Below are 21966 nucleotides of genomic sequence, written 5' to 3'. Positions count from 1 at the left end.
ATGCCGGTGTGAACAAGTCTCTATATTGTGACCCTTCCACGTAGCCATACCCAAACAGGCATCTCCGGGCCTCCGGCTCCCTGTCGACATTAGTGCGTTTCAGCCTAAATTCGGAATCATTTTAGCTGACATCGATAATATTGTACGTAATATCACACAACGAAATGTAACATGTGTCGACATGGACATTAATGTTTGCAGTCAAAGCACAGATGGTAGGCATGTTTTTAGGTAGAGCCCTCTCTTGTAGTAATTCGTCCGTTCCTTCGCGACAGACTCAACCAATCTTCACCACCACACGCGTGCTCGACAATCAATGGCTGGTCACGAATATATCGCTCAGGTATTGGATTTCAACCCAATCCATGTCAAATTGTTAGGCGAGATGCAGGAAGCAACAAAAAGCGGGGTATCTCTTGATTGTCGTATCCTCTGGTGCACTTGATTGAACCGCCGTGCTTTCAGATACCCAAGATGAAGTCATCTAAGGATAGTGAGGTATATCTCAGCATCCTTCAAGAGTTCGGGACCCCTTCCGAGCAGTGTCGTCGGAAGCGCTGCCGATGAGTTTTAAGGTTGCTCGATCTCAGCCTCTGCTGCGATATTGCATGTTTGCCGTTTGTGGCGTTTTAGAAGGATTTTAGTCCAGCGAGCACTTCGGATTAATGTCCTTTTGCCTCGCACCTGCATTACCCGATCTAGCTTTGAAGGTTTGCCAAGCGGCCTTGGTACACTGACTTCTTCATACTATCATCTAGGTTCCGAATCCTAACGGGTGGTGAACATTCTACTATAATCACGCCAACAGCGACCCATTGATCCATGCCCAAACAGAAGCCACGGTCGCCTTCGGACAAAGCATCAGCAAACACCATTTGGAAGTCTCTATTAGCACGGGTATCAATAATAGTCCACGGTTAGTGTCGGCAATCGTATTAACGGGCGAGGCACTCTCCTCGGGCGTTCACCTCACGTCTATGGACGCCACTATCGCCATTGACTCTTCCGCTAGGACTGACTGGAAATGAAGACAAATTACGGTACCATAGTACGCTATGATGAAAAGGGTAGTCCTACTGTTCTCGTGAAACCTGGGGAAGCGACCTGGACATGTAGAGATACTCAATGTCCCGTGATTCCCGCCCCGTGCTTCAAATTTCGATTCAAACTTACATGACGTACCCATAACGCTGCCGACATTGTGATGAACAACTACTACTGATCAATAGTGCAGGAAAGAATACCTCGATTGAATACCCAACCGTCGCGTGGGGGACTGCTGCATTGATTCGTTATTTGGTGGCGCCAGTCATGACGCACTTACTAGGGGGTCTGTGCTCTATCTTGCGAGAGACAATTGACTGACCGTGTTACGAATATTGAAGCCATAGGGCGATCTTTATTCTAGACATTAATTTTTGTAAGTTTTCTAAGATACAGACCACGTAAAAAAGAATTCCCTAGGTGAAAGTCGACATCGTGCAGTTCGTCCCCCAAGTAGGCGGGTCGGACCTAGGCGGCTGCACGATGGAGACCAGCATGCTCAGCACGGCGAACTCGAGCTTCAGCTTTATGCTGTAGATGGTCGCCTTGAGAATGATCTGCGTGAAATAGAATCCCAGGTACTCGAGGATCACGAGAGCGATATCCATGACAATGGCCATGATGTTGATAATGACGAGCTCGTACAGAATCTTGTGTCGTCGCTTATCTTCGTCGGGACTCAGTCGAATCATGCACATGGTGTACCAGATATATATCACGGAAATGCAGGTCTCCTGCACGGCAAACCAAGTTACCTGGATGCGTTCCATTGCCTCGAACCCGTCCACCCATCCAACCGACTGCGGCACGTAGCTCGAGCCCACGTTCAACACAGTCGTTGGCACGGCGATCGTGAAGAAACTCCATATTATCAACCAGCGGACGAAGGCAAGCACCAGTTTATTCTGTGACACCAAATGTAATCGCGAGTAAAGCACCACGGACTGGTTGGGGACCATCATCCAAAACCCCACATTCGACAACAGCATGCTGAGCCATAACGGTATGAGATCGAAGAACTGCAAGGCCGGTCCGATGGTCGAGGGGATCACACCGAGTACGGCGGATGTCATCAACGCCCAGAAATATAAAGTGTTGTACCGGTGGAAGCTCAGCGGGATAATGACGGTCAGCTCGAGGGCATTGTAGAGGGCGATGGAAATAAATACGACAAAGCTGATTCCTAGAGCGCCGTGGCCGGGCCCCGAGCCAAAGATCGTGCTCGGCTCCGTATGGGACATGCTGCGATGGGGATAGACGGGGTGACAGACAGCCCGGAAGGCATTGTGGGTGTCGAACGCGTCCAAGGCGTCTCATCAGGGCAGGGGAGAACAGGGATCCAATGGCAGGATATATAACAGTATCAATCGTGGTTCCAGCCGCTTGAGCCAAGTAAACCTTCCTGGGGAAATCGTCACGAGGCCATTTCCCCAGAAAACCTAGATTTCTTACGCCACTCATCTGTAGCCAATAAAGAATGCCTCTCAGACGCTGTGCCAATATTCTGGATTCCTCAACTGCTAGATAAGGTTATCAACGAGCTTCGAAGGGGAACATTACTCGACGAAACTCTCAACGCTGTGGTCCGGAGAGTGTCACTCCACCTGCGCCGGCGATCCAGAAGGACGGCAACATCGAATAACTCAGTGAACAATGTTGCGAGGATATGTAATTTCCGACGACAGATAGCCCAGCTGCCCCTTATTAACTAGGAAGCTGCTTCAGTGACTTGATTACCGCACTGGCTTTTTGTATGGACAACAACTCCACGAAAACAGCGCAGTCGATGAGAGAGTCTTTGGCGACGAGTAGCATCAATGCTAGGAACCCACATCCTAAATTCTTCATGATCAAACCTTGCTACCCTATTCAAAGAGAATAATAGAAATTCTTGTTATATCTGACTAGAAGAAAACAAACAATTGCGATTATCGGCTTGTTAGTCTATCAACATATAATCGTACTCTCTACTCCACCCGGGAAAGCATACTAGAACCCTAATTGCTTATTTCTCAGATCCTCCGTGTTATTTTGTGCCATGAAATGCTATTAAAGTCTGTCTAGATGCAACAATTTCTCGACTAAGATCTAGCCGAATTATGTCTAGTCGATATCCCGATCATCCTTCTGAATTTGTGACAGGAATGCCTTACATATTTGAGAGGACTTGATCGAAGAGTGAACTTCTGCTCTGTATGGCTCACTTATATAAAGCCAGCCGCTGCCACAGTATCCATTGCGTATCGAACTGCCCTGACAAAGGGTTTGGCTGAAACTTGAGGTGGTCCTGATATTCTTTATATTCTAGAGTATCCCGTATTTTATTAATGAACAATAAACAATCAATTCCATAGGACAATAGTTACAGTAATTTCACTGGTTACCCAAGGAGCAATCTGGGAATTCATTATGCGATCTACCATGGATAGAACATTGTTAGGCAACAGATAACACATCGCGTTGGCGACAAAGAGAAAGAAAAATGAACAGGGAAGAAATCATGCAATCTTTATGGCCTTTTTACCCAGACTGATAAACCCACTAAGATACAAATTGTGTAGAGCCATACCCATTGCAAGCAGGTCTAGATACGAATAAGACATTCTGGCCCAGGCCAAAATAGATACCTCGTGTATTTTCTTGGAATTGGGTAACAGACAATTCGAGGAACCTTGTATACGTTGAATGCCTTTCTATAGACTTTGGTAACCGAAGAATGCTACACTGTGGTTTTGGTCTTCTTGTTTAAGCAATCTATATATAGGCCGGCTAGTGGATCATCCTGATAGTGTACCTCTCAGTGGAGAGTCGCATCTCCTATCCGTGCAGGTTCCACATGTTCATAGGCTTACCTGATATCTTGCTCTCTTAGTATTCCTGGAATAGTGGCTCCCTAACGTTACCGACGAACAGTCAAGGAGCGCAAGATGCCGTTGCTCCTATCATTCGAATCTGAATTACAATCCAAGATCGCTACATAGAATATGGGCAGATCTACTACAGCGGGCAGGTATAGTTAGCAGTCGATCTCCAGCCTCCCAGAGTTTGACATTGGGTCTATGCCAGGTGCTACGTTACATCTAGAATAGGTGCTCAAGCAGTCGATTCACATTGCCTATTTCAGACCTGTCACTAGTAGATATCCAGTGAGCAGTAGTCTTGTTTCGGAACTATCTCAATGCTACTTACCAAATACAGATGAGTTTAGAGTCGAGGCATGCACCCCTATTATGAAACTCAGCCCTAAGAAATGATCTAGACCCCAACGGCAATCCTTCGTCCGGTATGGTATAAAATCCACGAGGCCTCCGGGGCGAATCCGCTGAGAGACTATGACTGATTTGGCAATTTTGACAAAGCAGTTCCGTGGCATTAGCATGTCCTAGACAATCCTTTATATTGCCCCACGTATAACGACTTTTAGTAATGGGGGACTCGAAAAACCCGACAAAGCTCAAAGAAGCTCTGTCTTTATTGTATGTATATACATACATACTTTCTATTCCAACTCACCCGTGATTTATGAAGTTGGGAACGAGTAGAGCTGGATCTTATCGGGACAGCTCTACTAGAAACAGGAAGCCAGAACCTACGTTTCCTTTACTGGTCGAACATTGAGTTGCATGATGGGAAACTTTTTGAGGTTCTTATGACAAAAATAGGGGTCTCAACCATTGGGCCGATGTGCGCCAAGCTTCCCTCCGCATATAGTTAAATTGAGCTGCATCGTGACTCCGAACATATGACAACGTTTTACTGCTCGAGAAATCTGCATGCAATATTGTTCTCTGTGGCGCCTTTTTAAGCACGTCACAGTCTCCTGTGCCCTCCGAAGGAGTTAATATCTGGATTCATCTCGCGAGAATATGGCGTGGGTGCTGTGCAACTGCGCCCCATGAAGGGCGTTACCTGTCAAGGTATGGTGGAAAGATGAGTCAGGAAAGAGGATGAGCCAGACCCACACTGAAGAAGATCGTGCCCGGGGGCCAAAAAGAAAGGGGCAGCCCATCCTCCTTGGGAATCGTTTGATCCTGGCCTCTGAGGGTTTCTGCTAATGCAGGAAAACTCGTATTAGAACCAACACGAGTCTCTTCCAAATAGGAGAATATTCGCCTGGGCCAGAAGTGACTGGCTCCAAAAGCAAAATCAAATTTACGTTCTGACCACTTGTCAAACAACATGCTTGGTCTTCGTATTTCACGAGAAAAATCTCAAAAGGGAAGAGATCAGCCCCAGAGAGGACTGTGTAAAATGGATACTTCGTACAGCCTCAGCCAAGCCGTTCAAGTCCCAAGTCTAATCACCCGCACCCACAAGGCACGCCTTGCTTGAGCCTCGTAAAATTCCGCGCCCATCTCTGACAGTTCACTTCTGGTGCCTATCAGTGGAGTCCACCATCCCCTCTGAATGGTCCACATGCGAGGCTGCGTTCGTGATAGGAAATTACCCTGCGCCCGAACCATGTCCGATTGGGCTTCTGGAAATAGTATCGATCTGGAGGGATTGCGGCTTTGACCATGTGAGATTGAAGGGTTGCAGGATCGTGGTGGGAATGGACTTCGATATAAGTACACAAGTTGTCCGCTAGGTCTTGCAAATTGTTCTCGTTCTCTCCTATACTGCCTCGTTACACCCAAAGTGCCTAGAGAACCTAACCGTTGTTACTGTCATTATTAACCATGGAGAAAGTACCACCCAGTATGTTTGATATTTCTACCCCCGGTGTCAACTTTATACTAACGCAGGTCATGACAGCTCCCGTCCCGGTCTACGACCAACACACCGAATTTTACCCTCCCCAGCCAACCGCTCCTCAAAATGTACACGTCCAGTCTCCAGTACACGATCCCAACGTGATGGTGGCACCGCAGCCATATTACCATCCTCCCGCCGGTCACCCAAGTGGATACAACTCTGCAACTCCGTTGCATGCTTTACAGCGCGGCCCTACCCCGGTGGATTGCCCAGTCTGCGGAGTCCGCGAGATGACCAGAACCGAGGCAGAGTCAGGAAACACAACACAGTACGTATAATGGTTTCAAGAGCCTGGCAGTAGGGTGAAAGCTAACGAGGAATAGTGGTTGGGCTGCCCTTATTTGCTGCTGCTTCTGTCTGGGATGCATCCCATACCTGATGTCCTCTCTGAAAGACTACAACCATTACTGCGGCCAGTGTGGCACGATGTTGGCTACATGGCATAACAGTGGAAGAGTGGAGGTGCATCAGAACACCAGACAATGAGGTTGGCTTGGCTTGTGTTTTTGTTTTGATTTCGTATCTGCGGTCGGCGTTCGAGGGATGTATTTCGCGGTTGATACCATATTTATATCAGGAAGAGAGCATATGCTATGCGAATAATAATATTAAGAATGATCACAGCACTAATATGATCCACTGTCAGTCACAAGACATTCCGAGGATTCATTTGTAGTTCTTTTTCCATGTATCTTTCATGAAAAGTAGCGATCGGAAAAGATCACCAAGCCAAGGCTTTATTTATCTTATCAGTGGTCACGATAAGATTTGACGCCATTTCCCCATATCATGGCGAGCCTTTCCACACAGAATCACCTCCTTGACTGCATGCGAATGTACGTCTCGTACTATTGACGCAAGCCCAATGCCTCCAGATAGAGGTCGCGCTTCTCGGGCGTGCGTTTCCTGCCGGAAACAGAAGACCAGATGCTACGAATCAGGCACTGGCGGGCGACCGTGTCTGCGATGCGAACGCCTTCAGCAGAGATGTTCATTTGAGCATCAGCCAGCTCCTTCACGGGAGAATACTGCTTCCCATACTACTAGTGTAGACGCAAGGTAGCTTCATCGCCGAGGGTTTTGGAGACGGTGTCATTAATATCATGCAGAATAGAGCAACTCGAAAGAACAGTTGGGGCGCTATTAGAGCGCTTGGGAGAAGACTCGTCTAGTATCATGACCCCGGCCATCGAGCGCTCTAATAACCCGAGAGATATATTACACGAGAGTACAGCGAATCCAGCAACCAAGTCAGATTATCCCTCGGCTCCACCTGTCATGGTCATCCGTGATCTAGCCTCGGATGTCGGGGTAAGATCACCAGACGCCAGCTCACACGAATCAGTACTAGATGGCCTTATATCGGCCGATCTATCACTCAATCTCATCACTATGTACGCTACAGGGACCCCATATGCTGCGGTAAATCTGACAGACAAAGCTTCCTAGAGCATTACGGTCGATGGGTTCTCTTCGATCCAGAAACCAATCCCAAGATCTTACTTGGTAGGGTTAATCGATCACCACTGCTATTCTCCGCTTGCTGTCTGATCGCTGTCCGACATACAACGGAAAGCCTGGCGACTACTCTCGCCCCGAAGCTCTATCAGAGTGCTCGATCGTTGGTCTCAACCGCATTGCTTGTCTCCCCGCAGCCGATAGAGTTCTTCCAAGCTGCCATCGTCCTTTCATTATGGTCCACCACGGTGGGCCAAGTCCCGCTGAGCATCGACAGTTGGCTGCTAAGCGGATTCGCCTTGCAGCATTGCCAATCCAGCCCTTTGTTCGACGCAGTAAACACAGCTAACGCGCACACGGAACTCACGAAAACAACCCTTGATAACTGGTGTATCTGGAACCATCTGTGTCTCGCCCATCTGCAGTATTGCGTCGGCACAAGTAGGAAATCCATGCTGCAAGCCTCCCAGATACCGAAATGCCGAGCGATAGTAGGCTCCGACCATGCCACGAATTACGAACTGCGCATGGTAGCTGAGATACATCTCTACTGGACACTGTACGAGCACACATCGAGCGAATCAATAGACCTGTTGAAATCCATGGCTAGTTTACAGGACTGGAAAAAAGAGTGGCAATTCATGCTCGGTACGAATTCATCCCCGAAATCAATATCTGACATACACTGACCAGGGCAGAGCAACCCCGCGCCCAATTCCTGCTGATGGGCTTCCATTTCGCTCATCTTCTCTTGTACGATCAATGTCTGAAAAGTAAAACTGCGCGAGCCCGCGAATCGGTCATTTCTGAAATGATCCGCCATTCAACGGCCATTATTCGCCTTGCCATCGACACCGCGGATGACCGTACGCGCCATCTAACAGACCACATCTACCACATGATCACGTTCGCTGCCATTATCATCTGCCGGCTACTGAGCGCATACGAGGACCAACTAATACAGATATACAACCTAGACGAACTGGACTCATTGATACTTAGCCTCGTAACCTGGATGCAGACAATCGGTCTCCCTTGCCACGCAGCGCATACACTCGGCCACGTCATTGGGAAGGTCCATCAGAAACTGCGGCCAGCGGTGGTTCCCCAACCACTGGCTACAGAACAAAGTGAAGTGTTTTACGGACAGGACTTGGCAGGCTATTTCCCCGAGTTCTTAGGCGTTGAGACAACAGAAGACGGAAACTGGGATTTACTGCCTAGTTGGGGATTCTCAAGCCCTCCATAGTCTGTACCATTCAGTACAGGCGAACCAAATATACCATTCATACTATATATATGTACTGTCCTAAATAACCCGTGAACGCCTAGTCAATAAAGTAGCTCACATCCCACAAACCCGTCTCTCAGCCCATCTCAGCACCAAAAACACTATCCCCGAGAATGCCCCCGTCAACTCATGGCCCACGTTCGCCCCGGACCCAATCAACCCAGCAATGGGCCCGACATACCACGCCACCTTCATCCCAAGTGCAGCGCCCACGAACCCAGCCCCAAAGGCCCCAATAGCCGACCACCCGAAATGCATCTTCGCAGGATCGTCCCAGGCGTCCAGGTCGTAGCCCTGCCACCCGCGACGAAAGACAAGGTGTTCCTCTGCGACGATGACGATGTGGATGACGGTCCAATAGCCGATGACGCTTAAGAAGGTCTGTAAGGTGTCCTTGAAAAACTGGGCGGCACAACAGCCCACCACCAGGGAGACGATGAAACCGAACGTGACGAGGGCGATGCGAGGGATGCGGAGGGCCCAGGGACCGAAGTTCTGCGCGTGCAGGGCGAAGGAATAGTTGTTTGGGATATTGTTCTGGTGGGTTCAGTTTGAGTCAGCTTATTATTTCTGGACGTTGTAGTAGTTGTGGCTGGGAGATATGAGCAATATACCGGGATCGAACTCAACGCTGCAAGAACCATAAGGAACTTTCCAAATCCACCAGCTGGCTCGAGGGCCATCTTCAAGAGTCCGCCTACGCCTGCACTTGCGTATGCGGCTTTCCATTCCGGGTTATGTACAGTGCCGCTGAATAACGCGGCGCCCAGAGTTTGGACCAGCACCGAGGGAATGAAGATACCGATGTATGTAGCGCCGAATATCCTCGCCCGGGATGTGTTTATCGGCATACGGACGTTGTAGTCGGCGGCACAGTTGACCCATGAGACAGAGAAGGAGAAAATAATGGCCATGAAAGATAATATGGCAGCGGCTCTGTCCTGGCTGCTCTTGAATTCCTTGGGCTCGGCGCTGCTGAAATGCGATGCGCCTGTGCCGGCCGTTACGCACCAGACTATCAGCGGTGGGATCCAGATGAATGTGTCGATTTTGTGGATCCAGTTGATTCCTAGGACACAGACTATCCAGACTACTGTGCAGATGATGATTACCCCGGCCCAGGTGGGACAGCGTCCGTCGGAGAGGGCGTTGAGAACAGCGGCACCAGAGATGGAGTTGATTGCGTTCCAGCCTGTGGTGGCGACCATGGAGAAGACCACTACAAGGAGATTGCCCCAATAGCCAAACGAATATCGCCTAGTTTGTGTTAGCCATCTTCCAACGTGCAGGTGGATTGGCCATACGAGAAGGTCGTCATGCGAAGCCCCGTTAGTCCGAACGCCGCAGTCCATGCTGGGAGCAGGTCGCTGACGAGGTTAACGACGAGGATGACGATGAAGCTATCCCAGAACTTAAGACCCATAGGTCCTCCAAGGGCCCCAGTGGTAAGCGTGGCCACGGCCATGTTCGCACTCAGCCTGATTCTGTCAGTAAGAGTCGGGGTTGCTGGCTGGGTAGTGAAACCATACCAGAAAGTGCAGGCGTTCCAGAAATGGGTTACATTTTCCTCTCGTTGATCTGGTGTAACGCGCTCAATACCACCTCGCTCAATAGAAAGGGCTTGTATCCATGTTGAGTTGGTCTTCTCGTCGGCATCTATACTCGCCGACGACTTGTAATGTGTATCTGAGATTTGGTCCATGTTGATCAGCACCGAACAACCGCAACATTGTTTTGCACAAAATACTCACCTCCCAGCTAATTCATCCCCCAGTTATATCTAGAATCACGCATATCACTCATATCACCAGACACCGCGGCATCCCGATAACACGATAATAGCCAAATTGACGCCATATCAGTTACGTAGCTCGAGGCTATCTTACCGCGGCATACCGCGGCATGCCGGTCGACCAGTCAAGATCCACAAAAGGTTTGCTATATATACCCTAAAATCCCAAATGAAGCACACAGAATACCGAGAACAACAATTATTGCCTTCCCATACCGAATATTAGTTAAACAAAAATGGAACAACACACCCTCCGCCGCCGCGGGTTGGGCCTGCGCGGCACCGACCCCAAAGTCTCCCCAGGCTACATCCTCTACACACCCCTAACATCCCGCACTGCGCACCTCATCTCGACAACCGGAGAAGAAGTCCACAAATGGACGCTTCCCTACCGCGCAGGCCGGCACGCCAGACTCCTCCCGGACGGTAACCTCGCCTACAACGGCGCGCATCCCGACGCCCCAAACCTCTTCCCCATGTGGGCCAAATATCGCGGCGGCGCAATGATCCAAGTATCACCGTCCGGTGAAATCCTGCGGGAATACCGTGATCCAAAAGCCCATCATGATCAACACCATCTGCCAGATGGGAAGCTCCTCTACACTACCTTGGAAGCGTTGACGCCTGAAGAGGCGGCGAGAGTACAGGGAGGGATTACAGGCAGTGAAGCGCCCGGTGGAATTGTCTACGGCGATTGCATCAAGCTGGTGGAGCCGTGGTCGAGCTCGAATCGATCCTCCTCGGAGGACTTCGAGGGCGATGGAAAAGGAGGCGCAAAGCTGCTTTGGTCTTGGCGCGCGATCGATCATCTTGACTCCGAGCTGTTCCGCATGCATCAGGACTATCCGCGCGAGCATTGGCCGTTGATCAATAGTGTTTCATTTGACTCGGATGGGAATATCATTGCCTCAATGCGCAACACGTCTTCGGTGGTTGTTATCAGCCGTGAGACTGGTGAAGTGCTTTGGCATCTGACCCAGCCGGTGGTGAACCAGCAACACTGTGCGCATGAGCTTCCGTCCGGTGACCTCTTGATTTTCGATAATGGCGTCTTTCGACCGGGGATCTCGGTGCCGTTTACTCGGGCAATTGTGGTGGCCCGGAAGACGAAGGAGATCGTTTGGGAATACAAGGATCCGAGTACAGGCGGTATTGGGCTGTTCACGCCGTTTATGGGTTCTGCACAGAAACTGCCGAATGGGAATGTGGTGCTCTGTGAGGCGGCGACTGGTAGAATCCTGGAGGTTACTGAGGCTGGAGAGTTGGTGTGGGAGTTTGTGGTGCCGCAGTTGAGTGATTACACCTCTGTTCTTGGAGAGCGTGAGCTGGAGGAGATGAGCAAGATGGGTTTCGCGTATGAGAGCAATGCTATATTTAGAGCGTACAAGTATCTACCCGAGGAGGTGCCGTGGCTGAAGGGGGAATGAGACGGCGACCTTTCATTATGAAGAGATTCCCTGCAAACACAGATAGAAATGTCATCTCATGGTTGAACGCAAAATTCAAATTGGTATCATATAGCGAAGTTATGGATTATCTAACAAAGACGGTGCATATAGCTGAGATAGGCCGCGAAAGCATCACCAGGTTGATAGTACTCGAGGCCGTTCCCTCATGCTACCCTAGGCTTCATCAAGGGCGTTTAACGATGCTCGTTCCATCCATCTCCGCCAAGGGAGTGCTACCCATTTCGACCAGCTGGCGGCTATTGCTCAATTCCGCGCCCACCTTCTCCCCAGGAAGCTCCACAGTCTGACCCCCGGCGACAGGATAACCATATGGAGACACCGAGGACACCTGCGTCTGTGTTTCCGACATGGCTGGTTTCGGTGGATCTACGGCCTCGGGTAAAGGTTGCTCTGGACCAGGAGCTGGAGTGGTATCGGTCGGAGCCGGAGCAGCAGCGTTGCGCTTTCGACGACCCCAAAAGAAGAACAATGCAGCGAGTATTGCGACGCCGGCAACGGCGCCAATCACGATGCCTGCAATTGCACCACCCGATAGCGAGGAACTCGGGGGTTCATCACCTCCGGGTTGAGTTGTTTCAGTCGCAACCGCACTCGTGCTCGCAGAAGATGTGGTAGTCGTTGTGGATGAAGTGCTCGATGTGGATGTCGCCATACCGTTCGCACTAATGTCAGCAGGCGGCATGACGTAGACGTTAAATGCAGAAATATTCCGCGATGCAATTTGTTGCCACCTTCGCCCCTCGCACGTCTTTCCGATCTGTGTCTGGCATGTTGGCTCTTCCCAGAATTTCAGACACCATTCGCCTTCCGGGTTGAATGCGAACTCCTGGCCTTTTTCATGATAAATCCTGGTACAGTTTCGTATCGAGTCACCGTCGACTATTTGGGCGCCGGTATCATTTCGCCAGGTTAACGTCCATGCGTTCGCGCCGGAGAGAAGGGTAAGTGTGAAGTATGCTAGGCAGAATATCGACAGACGAGCCATGCTTGTGGCCAAGAAGTCGGCTCCCTGGGTCCTGGTGAGTAAATTTCTGACGGCAGATTAGTGGGGTTGGTCCGGGGATATGTATTAGACAGTTGCACTGTCATGATGTCCTGCGCAGGGACCAGGCCGCCGAGATGCGTGAAGAATGTTTGCACGGCACATGGTGTGGACAATCTTTACTCAAACTGGAGTCCGCAGAAACCTGACAGCCTCTCAAATGCGGGCATACTAGCACTCAGATACCAGGCGATTATTATCACAAGGCTAGAAATTGTTGCGAGGTTAACCGTGGTAACATTCGGAGACGGGAAGAGCCTCCATCAGGGAACGATCTCCGATTATTGGCCTGCGACTGGAGCCCGGGGCCACCTCTCGTGCGTTTTTGTCGGTGTTTTGTCCCTTTTGCTATCATACAAGAACCTTGGCCCTGCGATTGGCATTGGCAGAGGGGCTGATTGGTCGCTGATCTGCCGAATACGAGGGAATCGATGCAAGGTGGATATTAGTCCGTCAATTAGGTCAAGGTTATGGGAAATTGGGTGGATTAAGTCAGGAGGTTCCGTCAAGGTTGGCACTAGGATGGGGAAATAACTGAGTCTATCAGAGGGGAGAGTGGAAACAAAACTTCCAGCGCCAAGCGGCCCACGCTCTCGAAAAGTTTGAACGCCGCAGTTGAAGTTGAAGTTGGAATTGAAGTTGAAATGCTAGCATGTTGCCGAATTGGGATCTGCACATATGACTAACCGCTTCCATGCTTCACGTGCATCAATACCCAAACAGGAAGGCACAAGCATGAAGCCCTGAGCCCTGAGAAGCCTATGCATTTCTATCATCGAACAAACGAACTGGTCGATCAGACCTTCCCAAGGCTGTGTCTCGAGTCTCTTAGCAAACTGGCATTGTTGGGCGATGAGCTAACGTAGCATTTTGTACGTCAATGACGTCACTATGTCATGCATTGACAGCCACAATTGGGTTTGAAGGGGACATTAGGAACCGCCCTGTTATATAGTATAAGGCTTGAAACTTTCGACTATCAACCATCCACTCATGCAGTAAGCCCCTCTCCAGACCTCATTTCTTTATGACACGATCCATGGGTATTGTTCCAGTGGTGACGCCAGCGGGAGCGACGGGACCGAAGTTTACCATGTTATTGCTCTCGAAGAGTCAACGCTATACTCACTATTGAATGACGTGTGAGAGACTGATGTCAGTAACTTGGTGTTGAAGGGTTGCACTTTTTCGCCTCGTGTGGAGCTCCAAAGTCCAGGCAGGTGGTCAATATATACCACCAAGTGGGGTGAGCGGATAGCGCGAGAGGGCCGAGGCAGATCAACTCGAAGGCTATTTGATTTGTGGGGAAGTGGCAGGATATACTTTGATAGTAGTCAAGCAGTCAGTGTTTCTCGGAAATAACCTTCCATGAACATATCACAAGCTTCGAGCAGGCAGGGTGTAATTCGCCAATGGCCTTGCAGGATGAACACCACAAACTGTAAAATAAAGTATAACCCTGGAAAACCCATCAACAGTTTCAGTCGATGAGGTTGCATGAACTCGTCTCTTCCACGTCATTCTCATCGCAGCTTCCGCGGCTCCCGACATGTGCAATAGGCCTCACCCTATATGCCCCAATTCACGTCTCTCGTATCTCTAACCTCTCGCTAGTGTGCTTGACACTTAGTTGGTTTCCTGGGACCCTTTTTCGACGGGATACAGACCATTCATCTGTCGTGCTTTGAGGGGCACTTCTTCCCCGCCAACTTCGTAAGCACCACGAATTCTATCCCCAGAACGGTGGAGAGAACTAACAAGGAGTTAGACGATGCCCGCAATACAAACCCTAACCCCCCATATCCGGCATGAGATTGTTAAACGCAGCAACTGGGCTTCGGAAAATCCGGGTGTCATCCTAGTCTTCTGTATCGTCTTCATCGTGGGCATGGGCATCGTTTCTCTATTCGCATACCGACTTTGGATGAAACGGAAAGCAAAGAAGCAGTCCTTTGAGGTGCAGGAACGGAAGTAACCGACCGCATAGTGAAACTAAATATAGGCATGAGGCCCAACTGACGGGAATGTTGATTCATGGCCATTTGGTCCTAGCCAATCTGGCATTGGCAATGCCCACCTGTTTATCTACGGAGATGACCCGGCTAAAGACTCATGGTGGATGATAAATATTGGGTGGATGAGGCTTACAGTACATGGCATTTCCTCTGTTTTCTATGAGTATATCTGATACGATTATAATTATAATTTGGAAGCTTCTCTTCGGCATATCTACGACACAAATGGAATGGAACTATTTGTGCTTCAAAACTTGGAATTGCCCCGATACGAGCCATCATGAGACCATTTCCTTGGCATGCTTAATATAGCCACTGCTGCGTTTCATTCGTGGGTGCAATACGAGATTGTGGCACCGATTGATATCAACGTCTCATAGCTCGACAATACTTAATTCTCTTTTTTCCTCACCACCTTTCCACCTCGTCACTGAGTTCCCCTACAGTAGGCAAGATGCCCAGTCTTCTTTATTTATCCTCCGTTCTATTAGCCACGTCCTCTGCGACAGTGACTTATCTCTATATCTTCCACCGTTCTCTCGGGCATCGAATTCATCACGAGTTTCACCACAGCAAACTCCCTGAATCCGTTTCTACAGTCGTATCGCTTCCCCCAGAGGTCTCTCATGGAGAATGTCGCGCATTCTATGACCATGCTTCCCGTCGCATTGCGCGCAAATTACTTCCGGCGCAAAAGCTAGAAGACCTATTCACACTGCTGCTACGTCGCAACATGACAGCCTTCTCTCGTTTTCCACAAGCCTGGATACTGCGGTTGAATGTCGCACCTGCAGATCGTATAACCTTCCATGCATCTCATATCCGATCACTCCAGTTCAAAGAAGGCGATCTTGTCTGTGGGTTTTACCGTGTCCAAGAACGGACCCCGAACAAAGCCGTGCTTGAGTTGCTATTCGAAGGGGAGGTTAGCGGACGATTGGTCATTCGGTTCTGGGAAGAAAGCGACGACGTAGTATTCTGCACGGAGACAATCATGTGGACAAGGAAGGTAAACCCCGGACAAATAAAGAGGGTCATCGTGCCCCTGGAGAATCCCGTGCTGAGGTTTCTCCATGAAATTGCTGCATGGTGGTTGATTGATTCTGGAGTCACATATCTGCAGGATCTTAAGGAGACCACAAGTTGATTGAGGAACGATCCTGTTGAGTCAAGAGGTTTCTGAGGTTGCTGTTTCTTTGAGAGTATCAAAGCTTCTTAACAAAAAGGCTAAGGACAATTAATTGTTATGGGGAAGATTTTCTTTATATCTTTGTCCCCATGCCTCTCTGCTTTCGCAATGAGCGCTATTGTTGACCAAAGGTATATAACACCTACCACAAGCGATTATATTGATTTCTCCCATGCATACCTCAGCTACCGTCCCTCTCTACTTGCTTGTATAGCGTCTACGTTATCACACGGGCTGCCATGTGCTTGTGTACATTCCACCACTACCCCTGCGGACACATTGCATCATTCACCTTTGAGAGTTGTATCGATACAACCACCTTTCTGCGCACAGATATCAACCCACTTACCCATCGGAACGTCAAAAAGCTCGACCTGATAAATGCAAGGCGTCCTCATCGTTGTTTCAAGTGTGAGCGGAACCTGAGAGACGCATCATCCGCCAGCAGCAACCAGTCGGCGAGAGCAGCAGATCCGAAATATATACCGCTCGAAGGGGATACTGTAGACTTCCCTATCGTAAGCAACGAGATGGTTATAGCATCTATGAAGCAGGCTCACCATTTCTCGGATTGGGATGCTGATATTTCCGGTTCTGATGCGCGGCCTGCGCCCTTCACGTCACGCATTGGTAAGCTGTGTCGTTTAGGGAGACGAAGAAAGTATAGGCGCGACAATTATATACATCGTTACTCGACAGCCGCACCCCATCGCGTGCCTGGTCTGAGTCGCAGGATCAGGACTATTTCCAAGGACATCGCAGCCACCATTGAAGAGGATCCCGGATACGAGGCCGAAGATGACGAGTGCGGTGGAAACATCCTCAAGAGCAGGAAGTATTCTCCGCGGCCTCCGAGGTGCATTTATGAACTCCTCGGGTCGGTTCCCGAACCTGATGAATCTGAATACGATACCGCGCCTGAGTCTTCTACGCCTCTGAGCGAGGGAGATTCGTCGAATCTCTCGCATGAAAAGTTGCTTACTGCTATGGAGGCGGGGACCATGACCCCCGGACATGAACCTTTCCGTCGCATAACTCTTCCAGCACCTACACCTCAGCGTCCTGGGACCGTGCCAAATTTCTTGTGTCTTGGTAGTCAAGGTAGTTGTCGTTCTGCCCTAGCGAGCTTGCGCTTGACGGAAGCCACGCGCGAGGATACTGCGTCGCAGCCGTGCTTGTAAGCCCCAGGATCTGTGAATCGGGAACGCTGCAGGTAGTTGTAGGGCTGCAATCTTCACATGAGAGAAATATGGTATGCAATGACCTGAGGAGGCTATGAACATTTGAGGCGCTTTGGTGGTCGAGCTCCCCCCCCTCAACCAGCCTGACTATAGACCATCTGCCAGGGCTTAACGAGACATCCGGTTTGTTAATCTTAATTTCTGCGGATTGGAACATGCAGCGGGGACCGACACATTTCGTCTAGTCTAATAATATAACTAAAGAATAACCAAAGTCTCTGAATGGCAAGTTCGTCTGCACATTGGTAGTGTTGGGTGATAACACTTTTTTTAAGTGCTTATAATGATTGCTAATTACCATGAGTCAAGTCTGTCTATGATATCCATGAAGATTGCCTAAATTGAGAATGATATTCTTCTTGTCTTCGGGTGGGTAGTATTCGGGCAAATGAGTGACAATATATTTCATGGTATCCGACATAAAATGTTAGATGTGAGCTTGTCCCCAAGCGCACTACTTTCGTAATACGTTCCCTATGGATATTGTTCCAAGAGAAGGAAATACTGTCCCCTTACCCATAAATTACAGTTAGAGGGAGTATCTATAAATTAATAGCTAGCGGTTGAAGTGCCCAGAAGGTAGGCTAGGGAAGACGGACATTCTCAAAAGTCCCAAGTAAAATATGACAATAAACTAGCACAAAATGGAGTTTCATTCCGATATCAAATTGGAAAGAGTTTGTCGTCTATTTCAGTGCATTTTTATTTTTATCCTTTTATATATGAATTCGGCTCTTGTACCTTGGCTCGGATGTATAGTGTAATATAGGTGTCATCCAAATAAACCTGGTAGCAGAGTAGTAAATTGCAACTTTCAATGGGCTCACTCTTTCTTCTCCACCCATATGGTAAACGCCCAAACTATTCAGTTCCCACTACGAACGTACCAGTAACTCCCGCATTAAAATGTAGCTCTGCGATGGGACTGTTCTAAGTGGCTATAGCGATGGCCTTGGTCACCCTGTTGCCGAGTTATGTCGTGGCGGGCGACACCAAGAAAGGACGTTCAGCAACTTACTGGACTCATTATCAAGCAAAGCTGCACTGTAAAGGCAGACACACACTCGGGGTTGAGTGTCTAGCCATGGTGGAGTATACCAATGCTATACGTTAAGCGAAAATTGGGTAAGCGGAAGCACTTGCACTCCGACTGTGGCACGAAACAAAGGGCAGTATCGGATGTTTAAAGACAAGCAGCAGATCCATCCTAGATGGTCTGACCTGGGGGAGGAGTAATGTGTCATATGCTTGCTGTTGGTGGATGTGAATTTCTCGGTTTCAAACACTATACGGGAGTGAACAGGACTGAGGAAGCCATTCAATGGGCATAGGCCAGGTATGAATTTCCGTGTCCTAACCGCGTTGGTACCAATGGCCAGTAGGTATTCACTGGACATAGCCATTCCCACAAGATTCTTCGATAGCCCTGTCATTAACCTGCGGTTACAAACCCTCATATTTCAACATGGTTCTATATATCTTCGATGTGCAGGAGGGGCGGAGAAGCACTACGACGTTGTGGTCCCTTACCGCAGGGCGCTTAATCATATTGTCTCGAATGGCGCGCTTTCCAAAAGCACGACCCTCTGTCCACCTATGGAGATCTTGCTATATTTAACTTGAAGCAAGGAGGTACCGAGAAGAGACGGCTATTCATACTATCGGAACGCGACCGTAGCCATAGAATTTGGGCCAAATAATGGATATCCTTGGGCCGTAACATTTCCCACCATCCATCGCCGCAGGACACGTGGGGAGTCAGCACCCAACGCAGCCTCATTGCAGGCCACGCTGCATGAGTTACATCCTGACGGATAGACGGCTGCATCAGGTAGTCATGCATGAACAGTATGCTTATCAACACGTGTTCGCCGGTCGTCGCTTTCCACTTGGCCTGGTATATGTGCATCGGAGGGTACGGTGCGATTGTATATCATTCCTAGGAATCGTTTGCTCATTGTTGAGGAAAACCCAACATATTATACACATCGCTGATTATTTACCTTGGACATAACGGCTCTATGGCGGTCACTGAAGTAATCGCGAGCCATGAGGAGAAGCGTCTCCGTGAATTCTATCAGATAGTTTTTTATTAAGTTCCCTAGAGCCCAGGAGAGGAGATCGCATCAGGAGAGGAAGTTCAGCTGAACAGGAAAGAATCACTGTTGCGGAGCATAGGCGGAATGTGGCCGACGCGTTGGCATACATATCGGCGTATGACAAAAAACCGGGCCGTGTGACTGCTGTTGCGCTTGGAATGGAAAAGGGTGGATTGGTTGTGTGGATAGCAGCTAATCAGACGGTGGATCCCGAAGTCGAGAATTTCCTAACCATCGTGCTCGGTCGGCTTGATAAAATCGCCCGTGGTGACGAGTCGGAGTGTGATCGTTTTGTTGATTACGTCCTTGAGTTCAACTGGAAGAAAGTTCAGATATATCACAGTAAATTCCGTGGTTCATGGGCTAGATACTGCGAATCTCATCCGCCCACAGGTTTGTCAAATCCTTGGTCCTAGCGTACAAGAGATAGATGGGGCTGATGAATAGGGGATAGGCCACAACATTCTTCAAAAGTTGGAAAGCTGGGTTCAAGGGACATTCCCCAAGGACGGTGAGAAGCAGCAGGAGAATATGGTGAACCTAGCGAGGAAGTGCCACGAGGAACGCAAACGACACGGTGGAGTGTTTGATATGCTGAAGGAAGCTTCAACGCAGGGTATTATGTCTCCAGAGATGCATGATCAGTTACGCAACCTGCTTCACAAGGTTGGGAAACATATCACTTTGTGCCGAAAATTGATTCACGCTAGAAAGTCGCTGTCCGAGGACTTCAAGTATGGTGCTGTGGTGAAGCCAATTAAAGTCTCTCCGCGGCGACCTGATACAACTGAACGGGACTATTCCTTTGATAACATCACAAATCGGATATTCCGAAATGAAAGTGAGAAGCAGACATTTTACCACCACGTTAATCAATTTTATGATCGTGACATGGCCTCGGAGAAATTGCAGACTTACGCCAATAGTCCCCGATTCCGAGTGCATGCAGAGATTCAGCTGATCAGCTACTTTGATACAAATGGCACCCCGCTACTCGAGGAAGGAAATCCCTATATTGGCTGTAGTAAGCCTGCTTGTTACCTATGTTACAAGTATATTACCGATCATCCCCGACAGTGGTTTCAGCCACCTTCCCATCAAAAGCTTTATTACGCTTGGAGTCTTCCAAAACCGCATGGGAAGGAGAATCGTGCAGAGTTCTTGGCTACTACAACAGAAGTCCTTCAACGAAAACTACGAGAAGATATTGCGAAGAAGCGGGGGCAGAGATCGGTATGTGACGATTCGACGGCAGGGGTCACCTCGGTTCTACGTACTGGTGGAATGAAGAGAGAGGAATATGCCAACCCACGGTTGACCTCTGAGAAAGCGGTGGTAGCAGGGAACGGTAAGGCGGGACCCCTGGCTCTTCACGAATGGCTCCTATCTAATTGATGCAAGCTGGAATTGTGTCTAGGAGAGCGCTAAGGGTTGTAGTAGGAGGAGCAGAAGGAATTGGGAAGCCGGACCATGATGATGATGATGATGATGAGGGTGGCGGTGGTGTAAGACTTCTTTAAACGGGCTCTCATGGAAATTGTATCCTCCGAAAACGTTCTATCTATTTCCAGGAGATAATATGTCGTTTCAATTCTATGCTAAACTTATTTCAACCTCCCCTCTCCATGTGTCATGCTGGACCCTCAAATATTCACAGCAGAACAAAAAAGCAAAACCAGTTTCAGGTAATGAAAGATGCTGCCTTCCGTCCCTTGAAAACAATAATCTCCTTATCATCATCTTCATTTTCCATTCCATCACATCGCCCAGAGCCAGGATGTTTATCACCTTCTGTGCCTGATGAAAATCTGTAAGAATGGGAATATTCAATGGCTTCGCCATAGGATGCTTCCTCCCATGTCATGGTTGTCTCAGTTGAGAGGCTAAATGACTCTGATGTATCATCGTCCGACGAATCATTACTCTCGGAGCAACGATCCAATACAAACCTCTCCACATCTCTGCGAAGACGTTCCGTGATTTTGCGCAGTATCTCGCTCTGTTCGATAAGATGTGTGCTGGGTTCGATGGCTTGGATGTCAGGCAAGCGCCAGTGGAGGTCAATGTCGTTCGGATCGCATTTTCGGATGTGGTAGTTGAGGCGATGCGATAGATATTGGCTGCACAGGTAGCAACATGGCTTACTAGTTGCAATATATCTATCATAATTGTCAAAATATCGCAGCCGACTGTTCTTATCAAAAAAGTCCACAAGGCGAAGCTCCGGATGAATTTGGGTATAAACGTTTCCTTGATAGTATTGAAGCTGTTCAAGGAGCCTGCTGGGAGCCGGCACGACTCGCTCCAACCCTCGACAGAGCCGCTTGAAGCGTTGCTGTACAGAAAACATCCGATGGGCAATATCCTTAGGATCCAGCTTCTTTCTGACTAGAGGGATCTTCATACGCTCCACAGGAGGTACGTGGCAGACCCGAATTCCGCTATGAAGATCCTGACTTATAGAAATTGCCGATTTCAGAAGCAGATGACACATTTCTATAGGCATAGCTAAGTTTAGCAGCTGGCGATGGAACTCCTCAAACATATCCACAGACTGCTCGCTTTGGCAAA

General features: G+C 49.0%; 8 protein-coding genes across 8 annotated transcripts; 4 read left to right on the top strand and 4 right to left on the bottom strand.

Moving 5' to 3' along the window:
• Window positions 1-1460: 1460 nt before the first annotated feature.
• On the bottom strand, window positions 1461-2285 carry ANOM_009545 (uncharacterized protein; the record flags this gene model as incomplete). Its single annotated transcript, XM_015554801.1, has 1 exon — window positions 1461-2285. One exon carries the CDS (start codon window positions 2283-2285, stop codon window positions 1461-1463), a length of 825 nt encoding a protein of 274 aa, XP_015404489.1.
• A 3438-nt stretch (window positions 2286-5723) lies between these two features.
• ANOM_009544 (uncharacterized protein) lies at window positions 5724-8506 on the top strand (the record flags this gene model as incomplete). The annotated part of the gene is made up of 5 exons (XM_015554800.1): window positions 5724-5742; window positions 5800-6067; window positions 6909-7193; window positions 7241-7905; window positions 7956-8506. The coding sequence occupies 5 exons, from the start codon at window positions 5724-5726 to the stop codon at window positions 8504-8506; spliced, it is 1788 nt and encodes a 595-aa protein (XP_015404490.1).
• A 96-nt stretch (window positions 8507-8602) lies between these two features.
• ANOM_009543 (purine-cytosine permease family protein) lies at window positions 8603-10250 on the bottom strand (the record flags this gene model as incomplete). The annotated part of the gene is made up of 4 exons (XM_015554799.1): window positions 8603-9085; window positions 9163-9805; window positions 9853-10026; window positions 10078-10250. 4 exons carry the CDS (start codon window positions 10248-10250, stop codon window positions 8603-8605), a joined length of 1473 nt encoding a protein of 490 aa, XP_015404487.1.
• Window positions 10251-10576: 326 nt separating this feature from the next.
• ANOM_009542 (uncharacterized protein) lies at window positions 10577-11767 on the top strand (the record flags this gene model as incomplete). The annotated part of the gene is made up of 1 exon (XM_015554798.1): window positions 10577-11767. The coding sequence occupies one exon, from the start codon at window positions 10577-10579 to the stop codon at window positions 11765-11767; it is 1191 nt and encodes a 396-aa protein (XP_015404488.1).
• Window positions 11768-11972: 205 nt separating this feature from the next.
• Window positions 11973-12794, bottom strand: ANOM_009541 (EGFR-like transmembrane domain-containing protein; the record flags this gene model as incomplete). Its single annotated transcript, XM_015554797.1, has 1 exon — window positions 11973-12794. The coding sequence occupies one exon, from the start codon at window positions 12792-12794 to the stop codon at window positions 11973-11975; it is 822 nt and encodes a 273-aa protein (XP_015404485.1).
• Window positions 12795-15320: 2526 nt separating this feature from the next.
• Window positions 15321-16013, top strand: ANOM_009540 (uncharacterized protein; the record flags this gene model as incomplete). Its single annotated transcript, XM_015554796.1, has 1 exon — window positions 15321-16013. The coding sequence occupies one exon, from the start codon at window positions 15321-15323 to the stop codon at window positions 16011-16013; it is 693 nt and encodes a 230-aa protein (XP_015404486.1).
• A 3304-nt stretch (window positions 16014-19317) lies between these two features.
• Window positions 19318-20915, top strand: ANOM_009539 (nucleic acid/nucleotide deaminase domain-containing protein; the record flags this gene model as incomplete). The annotated part of the gene is made up of 4 exons (XM_015554795.1): window positions 19318-19380; window positions 19470-19788; window positions 19850-20743; window positions 20797-20915. 4 exons carry the CDS (start codon window positions 19318-19320, stop codon window positions 20913-20915), a joined length of 1395 nt encoding a protein of 464 aa, XP_015404496.1.
• A 161-nt stretch (window positions 20916-21076) lies between these two features.
• On the bottom strand, window positions 21077-21940 carry ANOM_009538 (nucleic acid/nucleotide deaminase domain-containing protein; the record flags this gene model as incomplete). Its single annotated transcript, XM_015554794.1, has 1 exon — window positions 21077-21940. The coding sequence occupies one exon, from the start codon at window positions 21938-21940 to the stop codon at window positions 21077-21079; it is 864 nt and encodes a 287-aa protein (XP_015404495.1).
• Window positions 21941-21966: the final 26 nt, after the last annotated feature.

Source organism: Aspergillus nomiae (assembly GCF_001204775.2).
Source record: "Aspergillus nomiae NRRL 13137 chromosome Unknown contig00260, whole genome shotgun sequence".
Lineage (NCBI taxonomy): Eukaryota > Fungi > Ascomycota > Eurotiomycetes > Eurotiales > Aspergillaceae > Aspergillus > Aspergillus nomiae.
This window is presented reverse-complemented; position numbering and strand designations above follow the sequence as displayed.